Here is a 15012-nt window from a genome sequence, read left to right as displayed (position 1 = left end):
CAAAGAGCTAACATTATTGTTAATTCTAATGTCAATAGGAAGATTCTTTTACATCTTGTCATATGAGTGTTAAATTTGTATTGTATTAAATTGTTATTTTAAATATAATTTTCATGATATTTTATAAATTCTCTATTATATTATTAGATGACAAAAAAAAAAGATATATTATTTATGTTTTTATATTTATCACGATAATACAATTTTATGGATGATAAACAACTTCACATATATCCTGTTTTATTATTTTGTTTTTATTTTAATATGACAAAAATTAAAAGCTTACGGAATTGAAGATTGCTGCATTTTAATAATTGATTATAACCAATTAAAAGTCAAACAAATTATCATTTGAAGATTTTGTATTATTAAGTTTATGTTCCGTTATTGAAGGAAACGAAAATCCTTTTATTTATATGTACCAAAAAAAGAAAATCCATTTCTTTATTTTACAACACAGCAAAATCATTTCTTACAAGTGGAGACACAATATGTAAAAAACATAAAGAATTAATGTTTAAAAATACACCACAATCATTATTTTTTCCCCTCAATTTTCTACTTAAGTAACTATTTATTTTTTAAAATCTAAATTATCACCATTTGCTAACATACTTCATACATAATTAGATATGTTTTTGTAAAGCAATGATTTTTGTCCAAACATAATCTCAAAAACTACCTAATAAGAGAAAATTGTACATATTCATATAAAGAGATCAATTATCCAATATTCGATTCAAGAATGTTGACATTTTTAATATATGATTAATGATAATTCAGATTAAAAAAAAAAAACTAATAGTTGATATATGAAATTCGTGAAATAATTGGGTTTCCGTTTTTTTAATTATAGGTTGAATAAAGAAATAATTTAAACAGTAAGATATATAATGTGAACGCCTATAATTTGTTAGAATTGGCGCTCTTCATAGTCGTCTCCTTCACACGTTTTTCTGAAGGCGGAAGAAAAAAACTTCTCTTCGTCAACTTCTTCGTCAGCTATGGCGGCGCTATTCAATTGCCGGCCGGAACTTATCCACTTCTTCTCTATTTTCTCCTTCTTCCTTCTCTTCCCCGTCGCTTTTTCCGACGAACTTCAAACACTTTTATCCATCAAATCCTCTTTATCAAACCCCACCACCAATGTATTCCAAAATTGGGAACCCAATACTCCTCTCTGTAAGTTCACTGGCATCACATGTAATTCCGATGGGTCAGTCAAAGAAATCGAGCTTTCGAGTCAAAAAATTTCTGGGTTAGTTCCTTTTGATAAAATATGTTCACTTAATTCATTGGAAAAGCTCTCTCTGGGTTACAATTCATTTTCTGGGGAAGTTACTGATGATTTGAACAAGTGTGTTAGCTTGAATTACTTGGATGTTGGTAATAATGAATTTACTGGGTATTTCCCTGATGTATCTTCACTCAGTGAGTTAACCCATTTTTATGCAAATAACAGTGGGTTTACAGGAAAATTTCCATGGAATTCTTTTGCCAATATGAGCAATTTGATTGTGCTTAGCCTTGGTGATAATCAGTTTGATCGGACACCGTTTCCTGAATTGATTTTGAAGCTTAATAAATTGAATTGGCTCTACTTATCGAATTGTGAGCTTGAAGGGGAAATTCCTGAAGAAATTGGAAGTCTTACAGAGCTGATTGATTTAGAGCTGTCGATGAATCACCTTACTGGTGAAATTCCTTCGGGAATTACGAAGCTGAAGAAATTATGGCAGCTTGAGTTGTATGAAAACCATCTGACAGGGAAGTTGCCGGTTGGATTTGGGAATTTGACAAGTCTTGAATATTTTGATGCTTCGACTAATAATCTGTACGGTGATTTGTCGGAAATTCGAAAGTTGAATCAATTGGTAAGTTTGCAGTTATTGCAGAACCAATTTTCAGGGGAAGTACCAGCAGAATTGGGAGAGTTCAAAAAGCTGGTGAACATCTCTTTGTACACTAACAAACTCACTGGTCAGCTTCCGCAGAAGTTGGGTTCTTGGGCGAATTTTGATTTCATTGATTTATCAGAGAATAGTTTCACTGGTCCAATTCCACCGGACATGTGTAAGATGGGGACGATGAGAGGATTATTGATACTTCAGAACAATTTCACTGGCGGAATCCCTGAAAGTTATGCTAATTGTACAACAATGACGCGGATTCGAGTGAGCAAAAACTCACTCTCCGGTGTGATTCCTGCAGGAATTTGGGGGCTACCAAAGCTCGAAATCCTTGATGTTGCAATGAATGAGTTTGAAGGTACTATTACTTCTGATATTGGAAATGCAAAATCTTTAGGTGAAATTGATGCGGCTAATAACAGATTCTCTGGTGACTTGCCTTTTGATATTTCGAATGCTTCTTCCTTAGTGAAAATTGATTTTAGTAACAATCAGTTTTCCGGTGAAATTCCGGGAACAATTGGGGAGCTTAAGAAGATTGGTAATCTTAATTTACAGAACAATAAGTTTTCTGGTTCAATACCAGATTCTTTAGGCTCTTGTGTTTCACTAAGCGACATTAACATGGCTAACAATTTGCTTAGTGGCTCTATTCCTGTTTCTCTAGGATCATTACCGACTTTAACTTCATTAAACTTGTCGGAGAATCAGCTTTCAGGGAAAATTCCGACGAGTTTATCAAATCTGAAGTTAAATCTTCTTGATTTTTCCAACAATCAGTTGACTGGAGCAATACCAAACTCTCTATCAATTGATGCTTATAAGGGTAGCTTTGCTGGGAATAATGGTCTTTGTAGCCAAAACATTAAAAACTTCCGTAGATGTTATGGTGAATCTGGAAAGCCTAGAGAATGGTACACTCTGTTGATCTGTTTATTGGTGGCTGTGATTGTGGTGCTCGTTTCATTTGCGGGTTATTTGTTCTTGAAGAAGAAGAGTCATAAGGAACATGAGAGGTCTTTGAAGCAAAATTCTTGGAATACAAAGTCATTCCATATATTGACCTTCACAGAGGATGATATTCTTGATGGAATCAAACACGACAATTTGATTGGAAAAGGTGGTTCTGGTAGTGTATACAGAGTGCAGCTTTCAGATGGAACAGATTTCGCGGTGAAACATATTTGGACTTCTGATTCAGGAAACAGGAAAATATCAGGAACAACATCACCAATGTTGGGAAAGCCAGGGAAGAAATCGAAAGAATTTGAGGCTGAGGTTGAAACACTGAGCTCAATTCGACATGTGAATGTGGTGAAATTGTACTGTAGCATAACGAGTGATGACTCGAGCTTGTTGGTGTATGAATATATGCCAAATGGAAGTTTGTGGGATCGATTGCATACTTGCAAAAAGATGTCACTTGATTGGGAGACGAGGTACGAGATAGCTCTTGGTGCAGCCAAAGGACTGGAGTATTTACACCATGGTTGTGATAAGCCAGTGATTCATAGAGATGTTAAATCAAGTAACATCTTGTTGGATGAGTTTTGCAAGCCAAGAATCGCCGACTTTGGTCTTGCTAGGATTGCTCAAGCTGATTCAACCAAAGATACAACTCATGTCATTGCTGGAACACATGGATATATTGCTCCTGGTAAGAAGCTCATTATATTGTAGTTGATTTTATACGTAGAATTTGAGTATATCTACTTAACACTAACCATGTATTCATTTTTCACCATCGGCAAAATTGACTTACGAAATAGGCAACTCCCCATATCAAGCAATATGGTATCTTGAAAGATATAGTGAAAACTTGCTATAAACAGTTGGATCACTATGTTGCTCGGATCCTTCAAAAATGTCGCTGCACCCGTGTTGGTTCCCTCAAAAATAGCGCATTCTTGGAGGATTTGACATGAGCGTGACAGCATTTTTGAAGGATCCGAGCAACAATTGAATTGCACTAATAAGAGTGTAAAACAATATTAGTGTTAATTAACTTAGATCCTATCTTGATTATCTATTCATTTGGTCATAGTGAGTGTCTCATTTCTGGCATCCTTTTTGAACTTATTTGAATTGAATTGGTGTTGCAGAATATGGATACACACACAAAGTGAACGAGAAAAGTGATGTATATAGTTTCGGAGTTGTATTGATGGAGCTTATATCTGGGAAAAGGCCAATAGAATCCGAATACGGAGAGAATGGCAACATAGTTACATGGGTGAGCAGCAAATTGAAGAGCAAGGAAAGTGTATTAAGCATAGTGGATTCAAGAATTCCTGAAGCTTTCGAGGAAGATGCAATCGAAGTCTTGAGGATTGCTATTGTATGCACATCTAGGCTTCCCACATTAAGGCCAACAATGAGAAATGTAGTCAAAATGCTGGAAAATGCAGAACCTTGCAGATTGGTTGGGATAATTGTAAGCAAAGATGATGGCAGTATCAAGACAGAACAATTGAAGGATCACACCAAGATGTAATTGGATCCCCGTCTTTGCTCGTTTCACTCTTCAACCTGATCTCTGTCCTCCATGGAACTTCAAATCTTGTAGCAGTATGTAAAGTTTTGAAGATGGCCTATTGGCCTTGTAACATATAGTAGAAGCTAGATCCATACTAGTATGTGGAATTAGATTGAATTTAGAGATGCATGGCATAAGTGCTATAAGATGTAATACTTGTCTGTGCTAAATAAAAATGGGTTAGTTATTCAAATCCCTTTTCAACCCTGCAATATTTGCTTTGTTTCCATAAAAAAACATCGAAGTTATACTTATCAGCGTCCAAACTTTAGTGATTATATCAAATCAATAAATACATGACAGATATCTGCACATGCATTTTACCAAAAAAAAGGTTTGGTCCCCTTTGAATCGTGATAGAAATTGGAAAAATTTCCTCTATTGGTTTGTCTAATTAAGAGAAGTGAGTTAGAAAATAGTTACGTCTTTCTTGTCATGTCTATATATTCCAATAGAGAAAACTTGACAATACTAACACGTAAAAGTCTTATCTTTATTACGTAACTTTTTTTTTTGTGTGCATCTTACTAGAATTTTCCTTTTCTTTTCACACAATAGATTACGTTTGATGAATAAATATAGTAACTAACATTCTTTTGAGTCAAGTGTAGAGAAGTCTTACAATTCTTTGACTAATAATTTCTTAAATAACCAAGAGCTAGACTACAATAAAGACAAATTGGCATTTATATAATAAAGTAAACTAAATCAAATATATAAAACAAACCCAGAATCACATGGGTTGTGGTGGGATGGTTATACAAAAGAAAAAAGGAAAATGAAGCTGGAAAACCATTTTTTCTATTGTAGTTTGTATAGATGGAAAATAATAGATGGTAGGGAAAATATGTCTTTTCTTTTTATTTTTCATTCGATGCTCGGTATCTGCATTGGGCATTGATTAAAGTAAAAATTAAAGGAATCCCATAGTGTAGGATATAAATTACATCCTATCCCAACCAGGGGCGGTTCTACTAAGGTTTGTAGGGGTGCCACGCCACCCACGGACTTCGACGGAAACTCTAGTATATATAGGTATATATCTATAATATAATTACAAATAATAAGCGTGCCACCCAGGGAACCAAAAGGCCTTGTGGTGCGGCTGGCTAAGGGTCATATTCTAAAACAGAGGTCATGAGGTCGAATCTTGCTGAGGCCCTGACAGTTTTTTAATTTGCAATTTTAACTTGCTCGCTGAGGCACTGACACTTTTTTAATTTTCAATTTTAACTTACTTCCTTAATATGACCGCGACACATTATTTTTTTTTGCTTGTTTCTAATAGTTGTCTTAATATGGAGTAGTAATTTATAAGTATATTTGACTAGCATGTTACATAAAACGTGATCTATTTGTAAATATAAGCAATGATATAGTCATTGATCGTTTTCAAAATATGAAAACTTGTCGAGTACAATTATAAATGAATGATGAATATTTATGATATTTATAGTATAACTAAAAGTTTTAACTTTGTGCACTTTATGATCTCAATCAAATGTGGGGTGCAAAATTGTATTTATATATGGAGGTAGGGAAGGGAAGGGAAAATTGTAAGGTGAGAGTTCAAATAGTCAACCAATTGAGCTAAAGTGATTTTTTCCATGTGAGAAAAAATCTTCCGTTGTCGGTCTTGAATTCGACTTTCAACAAGAGCATCTAAATTAAAACGATAAACTTTTGCTTCGTTGGAGACATCTGATAAAATTGAAACAATGCGGAGAAGATTAGCATGACCCATGCGCAAAGAATTTGTAGTATATATAATACATAAATTGTCATCTTATTATTGTTCATATTTGTCATAGACTGATAAGACGAATAATTCAACTGAAGCCTAAAATTGAGTTAACCGATGAACCTACTTGGCACCCAGAGACTCGAAATCCTGGATCCGTCTCTGATCCCAACTAATTTACATTTTACAAAAAATCCCTTAAAAAGGTAGGCGAATGATACATAGCTACCGTTCTGATACATTGTCACTGATACACGATAAATAACTTAATGTCGCGCTAAAAAAGGAAAAAAAATGTAATAATTAATTCTGTTAATTTAATTAGCTTAATTTACGCCTAACTGATCCTAAACATTCCTTAAGTTAATAGGTAATCTACTCAGACATTACAAAATTTCAAATTTCAAAATTATATCTTCTACATTGAAGAACAATTTGTGAACATCCATCGATTTAGAAAAAACTAGAAATACGAATAAAACTCTAATTTTTTGTTGATACAAGATGAATATATCAATTTTACTGTTTGCTAAGATTGAAATCCTGTCGGAGTGAATTCATGAGCTTTGTGAATGCAATCTGTCCCCAAGGATATACTTGATATCTACCATCTTCAACCATTAAGAATTCGTTAACAAATATTGAAGAATCACTAGTTTGAGCCAAAATGAATGTATGTAGAAAGTACAGGATAGCCATCTAGAGTGCATCCTGATTATTCTCCCAGTTGCCCATCAGAAATCGTTGAACTAGATGATTCTTGCTTACACTTTTAACTGCACCAGGAAAATATTTTTGGAATAGCCTATAGGGAGTTGATTCTGGGTATTCAAAGTCTTTGGTATTGCCTTTACAATTAAGACCAGTTATTATTGCAAATTCTTTGATACCAAATTTCAAGATACACCCGTTTGAATGCCTAATATGCAACACCTTTGAGTTGCCTTGTTCCAATTCTAACAACAACAAACATTTACTGATTTGACCCTAAAAATTACATTTAGGAATGTCTAAATAGGGTCCAAAAATTGTAGTTCTAAACAGTTCAATTACATCATCCCCTATAGACTTCTGGAACTCTTCCAAAAAAATTGTGTTAAAAGGGACACCAAACCTTATGGCATGTGTTGGTACCTTTTTTATAACATATTTGATTGACTGAAAAATGAAAAAGAAAATTATACTAAATAAAAACACTAAATCACACTACACAACAACTAATGATACATAATAAAAATAAAATGATACATAGAAAAATACATGCTACCAGACTTTAACAGAATCGTATTATAAAACTTGGTACATTATACAGAAGGATGCCATGTATGATATATCATTAATGGTGCCTTTTTTATAACATATTTGATTGACTGCAACTTACATTTATAATGATATCTTATGATACATAAATAAAAACACCAAATCACACTACACAACAAGTAATGATACAAAATAAAAACAATTTGATACCTAGAAATGTTTTATTTAAAAATATATGGAAAGGGAAAAATGACTGAGTTTTTGAAGAATCGATTAAACTTATGATTTAAGCAAATCAAATTCTCAAAAGAACAGAGTCGCCACTTAATTTTTTAATAAAAATCAAGAAAAAAACTATAAGGTTTTCAAAAGATTAAAACAGATAAAATCAATTGAAAATGGGTTCGAAGTTCAATATACATTCCGAGAAGGTGTTAGGCCCTCGGAATGCCCGCTAACTTGCGGTTGACCGGCGATTTGACTAAAATGACTTTGACTAATTTTGAGAAATTTAACATAAGAATATTTAAATAAATTACAATATTTAATTAATTTTGAGAAAATAATTGGATAAACGACACATTTTCCTTTTTTAGAGGAAAGAATTCAAAATGACACATTTGGCTTGCGATACAAGTAATTAGAATTTCAATAAAAAACTAGATTAATTAAAATTTATTTAATTCATTTTGTAAGATAATAATTTGAACCAATTAAAGCATGAAACCATTTTAAATCAATTGATAAAAAGAGAACACACCCAATTTTATTTTATTTTAGTTCATTTGAGAAAAGTGTAAACTTAAAACCATTTAAATAAGCAAAATGATTAAAGGAAGAGGCATTCAAAACATGTCCTTTTAAAAACAAAAGATTTAATTAAAATGAAATATGACCAATATATTTGATTAGTAAGATAAAATGAATACAAAAACAAGAATGTATTAAAGATAAGTCAATGTAAAGAAATTAACTTATCGTTTGAGGAATTTAATTAGGTTAGTTAACAAATTTAAAAGTTAGAGTCAACACGCAATAAACAATAAATAATCATAATTAAATAATTAAAAAAGTAGGGAGAAATTGAATTTGGGCCTCCTTTTGGGCCAAATTCGCTGAAATTTGGGGGTTAGGCTCAATCCCGTTTTTGTATACCCTGGTTGTATATCAGTGTATATAGTATGAATCCAACCCATTCTTTTTGTATATAAGGCTGTATACCAAGTGTGTACAACCTAATTCAACTTCCAGAACACCTGTTTCAATTTTTAGACCTGTATATCGCTGTTTTTGACATGTATAGCATGTATACAAAATCTGTATACCAGTGTATACCAGCCTTTCCCTGCGTTTTTGCTTCCATTTACCCTGTATTTTAGCTTCCCTTTCAATTTTATTGGATCGACGAGGCAGAATCGAACCTAGACTCGAGGATATGTAAGGAGGGAGTCCAAAAGGACTCGAATTGGTGTCACATGTACACAAATAAGAGATAAAAATTAGCAAACTCATCAGTGCCCCCCGCGAATCCAAAATATAGAATATTAATAGAGAAGATTAGAAGCTAAATAGTCATTAATTAGACCACGACTAAAGCAGATCACGTCAATTTGAAGGTAAAACTCTCACACACATTAGTCATCTTATTCTAAGCAAAACAAACTCAATTTGAAGATAATGAGCTAAGGTGAACTGACAATAAAGAAAAAGATGGTGCTTTTAAGCAACAAAATAAAAAAATGAAAATAAATAAATAAATAAAAACAAGGGAATATGGAAGCATTTAAGGGAAGCAAGTGACACTGTATGCATAGTTGGACTCTTCTTACTGTGATTCATCATAAACATGTATTTAAAATGAACACATGGACCGATATTTCAAAGTAAAGGCTTGAACACTATCCACATGATCTTAAGAGCAAGTCGTTCAATTAATTTCAGACCAACATTATCACGCTAGTATAAAATAATAATAATAATAATAATAATAATAAAAACCAACTACAACACGTGGTTGAACTAAAATTACCAAAGGAACTAGTTACAATACTCAATGATAGAGTAAGAGATCAACCTTTTAAGGTTTCATATAACTAACGGAAACACTCATCAACTGTCATAAAACAAAGGAGGAATATAAAGCATTTTAACATCTGGAAGAAACAAACAGCAGCCAAGTTCATGTTGAAATCCATTCATCATTTATTAAGCATAAAGACATGCTAATATAATTACCCGAGTATTCCATGATTTCACACTTATAACATTTGACAAGAATTAAGACTAAGGAGGCTAAAAATAATCTTAAAAGAGTTATTAAGATACCAACAGTAGACAAAAGGAAGAACATTTCCAGCTAAAAAATCATCACCATAACTAAATTCTAACATATGAAAATCCAATAATCCTAAGAACACCTAGCTAATAATTGATAAAATAATAAAAAAAAAAACATGGCATAAAGCTGAGAAAAGTTCACCTTTTTACGGGCAGCGATACTGAGACACGAGACGAGCAGGTGAGGATGCTTCCACCACCACGAGCGAAGCTTCACCGGATTCCGACGAGCTCCGACGAATTCGAACGGAAAATCGCTAAGTTTTAATTTGTTTTCCGTAGCGATTTCTAGAGATTTTTCTTTTTTTTCTAAGGTTATTTCTTTGGACGGGAATTCACTCTGTTTTCTTTTACTGGTAAATTAATGTCTAAAAAAAAAAATCCCCCCTCAAACAAGTTCCAAACGTTCACATTTATAGGCGGATTTTCTAGGGTTAACAACTTGAGCGGGAAATACACTTGAATTTGGTCAAAATGATATTTCAAATTCGAACGTTTGAAGCTTTGCCAGGTTCCACGTGAATGAGAAGTTAGTAGCACAAAAATGGAAGAACAAACTCTGTCCATGAATGACAAAGCTTGGAGTCATTCTCAAAATAGAAGAGAGGAGAAGAGGGTGCGGTTGGTGAGTTTAGTTAATGGGCTGCTGTGATTGAATGGGAATGATGGAAATGGGCTGATTTTAAGTGTTGGGCTGCTGGAAAGAGCAAAATAAAGGCCCACAATGGTTTTGTCTCAAATGGGTTTAGGGGGATTTGACTAATAACTAAACGAATTAATATAAATTAATTAACGAGCTTCTTAAATTTCAACAAAATAAAATAATCGACTTAATTATAAACTAATTAATTTTAAAAATTAACTATAATTTAAACTAAACTAATTTTTAATAGAATATTTAAAAATAAAATCTTTTTTGAGATGATTTTCAAATATTTGTGAAATATACCAATTATATCTATAAAACTATATGAAATATATATTATTTATAAATTATGAAAATCAACCAAAATCACTTAAGATGACTTTGCAAAGTATTTGAGTTTTATAAAACTAATTATTCAAAATCGTTTGGAAATTAGGAAGCTCGTGAATTAATTCTCATCGGGGAGGGTCAAAATTGGGTGTCAACAACTGTCCCTCGTTTTACTTGGATTGATGCAAGAAATTCGAGGAAAATGAAATTGACTAATCCAATTTTGATCGACCACATCTTCGTCTTCGGGAAAAAGGATTTGGTACGGACTTTAAGAATTATGGCCAAATCTCGAAAACGGGTTTTCTACATATCTCAGGTTATATGAGAATTCAGGCCACTTGTAGTTTAATACGCTTGATTCGATGCAAGATTTTGAAAGAATTCAAAAGCGATCCGATATCAAATTATGAAGAAATCAAAATGCTCGAAAATGGGATTTAAGAGCGAGTGTTGGAATACAGCCGAGTTTTCAGCAATGATCTCGCCTACATATCCTCAACTCAGGGAATCAGGCTGCTTGTAGTTCGACTCGATCGGTTGGAAAGAAAATCTATTATGCTAGATCACATTTGGTTCCGAAAAAGTGACAAAGTGAGTCGAGTATGAAAAGGAGGCTTGCAACCTCTTAGCCATGAATGTGGCGCGCTTCACACCCATAATCAAGAACTCACATGGACATAATTTTCAAGGCTCTTGGTGCATTGTCGCTCATATTGGAAATTGCTTCCGGTGGAGATCGAAAATTTCCGGATGCGAAACTGAAACCGACAAACCTAAAGGTAAACCCACATGCCTTCTGATAGGGGTGTGGTTTGATTGTGGTGGAAGTCACTCCTCAGCTCGCATCCTAAGAGTCTGACACTCCTCTTTGGACTATGTCCCAGTTCGCTGCTAAGAAAAAGTTCCACGTTGTGCTGCATCCTAATTGATGTCGTCCACACCTGTGGTTTGTTTTGAGAATTCATCCTCTTGGATGCTCTCGAGAAAGACTGAGATAAAACTCATTAGCATAAAAATGCAATTCAAATGTAGGGATAGTGTCTTTTACCATGTTGACACTTAATTACTCTCCTTGAACATTCGACGTCAACTTTATCGGATTTGACGTGAAGCAAATAAAGCTTGTATATTATATTTGCAATATAATCTTCGATGCACTCTTCTTTTGATGTCAAAGCAATAAACCAAGCTGATGTAATATGTTGATAGGTCTCTAGATGTCGTTTTTGCAAAGAAAATTGATGCAGTTGAGGTTGATCTTCTTGTGATGGGTAAGTCTTTCTTTTGTGATGCATAACTCCTTCTCTTGCTATGCATGAATCCTTCTCTTGAGATGTATGAATTCCTTTCCCGCGATGCATGAATCTTTTTCCCGCGATGCATGAATCTTCTCTTGCAATGCATGAATCTTCTCTTGCAATGCATGAATCTCTTTCTCGCGATGCATGACATTCTCTTGCTATGCATGATTTCTTTTTCTCGTTATGCATAAATTTCTTTCCGGCGATGTATGAATTTTCCGCGATGCATGACTTCTTTTCCGCGATGAATGATTTCTTTCTCTTGCTATGCATGAGTCTTCTCTCTTGCAATGCATGGATTTCTTTTCTCGCGATGCATGAATCTTTTCCCGCGATGCATGAATCTTCTTCCCGCTATGCATGACTTTTTTCTCTTACTATGCATGGTCTTCTTCTTGCTATGCCTGATTTCTTTCTTTTGCTATGCATGGATTTCTTTTCTCGCGATGAATGATTTTTTTCTCTTGCTATGCATGAGTCTTCTCTCTTGCCATGCATGGATTTCTTTTCTCGCGATGCATGAATCTTTTCCCGCGATGCATGACATTCTCTTGCTATGCATGATTTCTTTTTCTCGTTATGCATAAATTTCTTTCCGGCGATGTATGAATTTTCCGCGATGCATGACTTCTTTTCCGCGATGAATGATTTCTTTCTCTTGCTATGCATGAATCTCTTCCCGCGATGCATGACTTTTCTCTCGATGCATGATTTCCTTCTCTTACTATGCATGAGTCTTCTTCTTGCTATGCATGATTTCTTTCTCTTGTTATGCATGAATCTCTTCCCGCGATGCATGACTTTTCTCTCGATGCATGATTTCTTTTGATGATGCCTCCCTGATACCAAATGAAGATAATGCTTCACCGAGCAACATATGTGATCTTCTGGGTATCTTTTGGGATGGCGGTATCGTCTGAATCGACAATATAATAAACATGACCCTCAGAGTAGTGGTATTATCTCTTTTGACAATACGATATAAATGACTCTCCGGGTAGTGGTGTCGTCTCATTCGACAATACGAATAAAAATGACCCTCGGAGTAGTGGTATCATCTCATTTGACAATACGATATAAATGACCCTCCGGGTAGTGATATCGTCTCAATCGACAATATAAATAAAAGTGACCTTCGGAGTAGCGGTATCATTTCATTTGACAATACAATATAAATGACCCTCCGGGTAGTGATATCGTCTCAATCGACAATATAAATAAAAGTGACCCTCGGGGTAATGATATTATCATATCTGATAAAATAATGCAGATAGATATCTTCCAGGTATCTTTAGTTGCTGGAAAATAATAATATTTCTCTCTTCAAAGTTTTCATTTGTCCCATCTCCGAACATAACTGCATGTTCGTTATGAACCTTGCTTTGCTGAGAATTTGAATAAATTAATGCTACTCATATTTATTCCCAATTCTTGGTATAAGAAGCATGAAATATTTCCTGCATCCACAGAAAAGTTATCAATTTGGGGAGCTCTTCGCCCTTTTGACTTCTCTATATTCATTGAATGGAAGAATATATCAATCTTGAGGCAAGCCTATAGACCTGCATTCACAGAAAAATTGTTAGTTTTTTACAAAATGAACTGATCTGTGTTGATCTCTTCGGTTGTCTGCTCCTTGTCTTGCTATCCCCGGTTGATTTCTCCGATCTCCCGCTTCTTGATAGATAAAACAAAACATTTTTTATGTAAAATAATTGAAACATGTAGGAAAAGTTTTAAGAAAAATAGATTTTCACAAAGTAGCATTTGGAAAATGTCACTGCCAAGTGTCATGTCACGCCAAGCTTAGTGGACGCCATTTGGAGTTGATGTTTTGGGATCTATCTGATTACTTGTTGGGAAGTATTCGAAGTCGTTCTAAACTGTCGATAGACCCGATTGAAATTTTGAGGCCATCTCAAAATTTCTGTCCCAGTCAACTGTCTTGGTTTGTCTTCAGTCGTTGGTGAGCAAATCACAGAATTTTTGAGATATTCTCAAAAAATCTATCCCAGTTGCAAATCTCAAAGTGACTTTAGTCTTGACTTTGTTGGAAAGATCTTTTCCTCGAGAATTTTTGAGTCCCTCTCAAAAATTCTGTCCCAGTTTCTATTGTGAAGAGAAATAGAAATCCTTACAGGAAATATGACCGAACCCTTGTGGCGCCTACGTATCCCGTTGAGGCAGGAATCAGGTCAAACGTAGTTCCCCCTCAAGGATTAACAAAAAATAGGAATTTTACAAAGAAACTCGACTGAGGCCGACATAGGCCGCCTACGTATCTCATTCTTGAGAATTCAGGTCGAACGTAGTTCAAAACAAAGAAATATTTAAAAGGGATAAAGGGGTGACCGAGGCCGACATAGGCCGCCTACGTATCTCATTCTTGAGAATTCAGGTCAGACGTAGTTCATTACATAGGGATAGATTCTAAACAAAGAAATTACAAGCAAATGGAACGATTACAAAGAAATGACAGAAATACAAACTAAAATTTCACACATAGTATCTCTTGACTGCATCTGAGTTGATCGGTTTTGGCCATTCGGTGCCATACATCTCTGACAGGATTAAGGCACCTCCAGATAACACTTTACGAACCATGTAGGGTCCTTGCCAATTTGGTGCAAATTTCCCTTTGTACTCATCCTGATGAGGGAAAATGCGTTTGAGGACCAGCTGACCAACCTCAAACATTCTGGCTCTTACCTTCTTGTGGAAAGCACGAATCATTCTCTGTCGATATAGTTGTCCATGACAAATAGCAACCATTCTCTTCTCGTCAATTAATGTTAACTGGTCGATTCGCTTGCGAACCCATTCAGCATCACTCAACTCAGCTTCTAGGATGATCCTTAATGAAGGTATTTCAACTTCTGCAGGTATAACTGCTTCTGTTCCATATACTAGCAAATATGGAGTAGCTCCAACTGATGTTCTGACGGTCG

The 15012-nt window shown here is 34.5% G+C and overlaps 2 protein-coding genes and 1 non-coding gene across 3 annotated transcripts in view; all 3 read left to right on the top strand.

Moving 5' to 3' along the window:
* The window catches only part of LOC125857041 (ergosterol biosynthetic protein 28), a 257213-nt gene that overhangs the window by 24739 nt on the left and 217462 nt on the right, over window positions 1-15012 (top strand). The gene's annotated exons all lie outside the window — the stretch shown is intronic.
* Window positions 874-4639, top strand: LOC125857023 (receptor-like protein kinase 7). The gene is made up of 2 exons (XM_049536692.1): window positions 874-3567; window positions 4013-4639. The coding sequence occupies exons 1-2, from the start codon at window positions 1005-1007 to the stop codon at window positions 4402-4404; spliced, it is 2955 nt and encodes a 984-aa protein (XP_049392649.1). The 5' UTR covers window positions 874-1004; the 3' UTR covers window positions 4405-4639.
* LOC125857312 (U6 spliceosomal RNA) lies at window positions 6132-6229 on the top strand. The gene has a single exon (XR_007445637.1). It is a non-coding gene; the product is annotated as a U6 spliceosomal RNA (small nuclear RNA).

Source organism: Solanum stenotomum, chromosome 2, assembly GCF_019186545.1.
Source record: "Solanum stenotomum isolate F172 chromosome 2, ASM1918654v1, whole genome shotgun sequence".
Taxonomy (NCBI): domain Eukaryota; kingdom Viridiplantae; phylum Streptophyta; class Magnoliopsida; order Solanales; family Solanaceae; genus Solanum; species Solanum stenotomum.
This window is presented reverse-complemented; position numbering and strand designations above follow the sequence as displayed.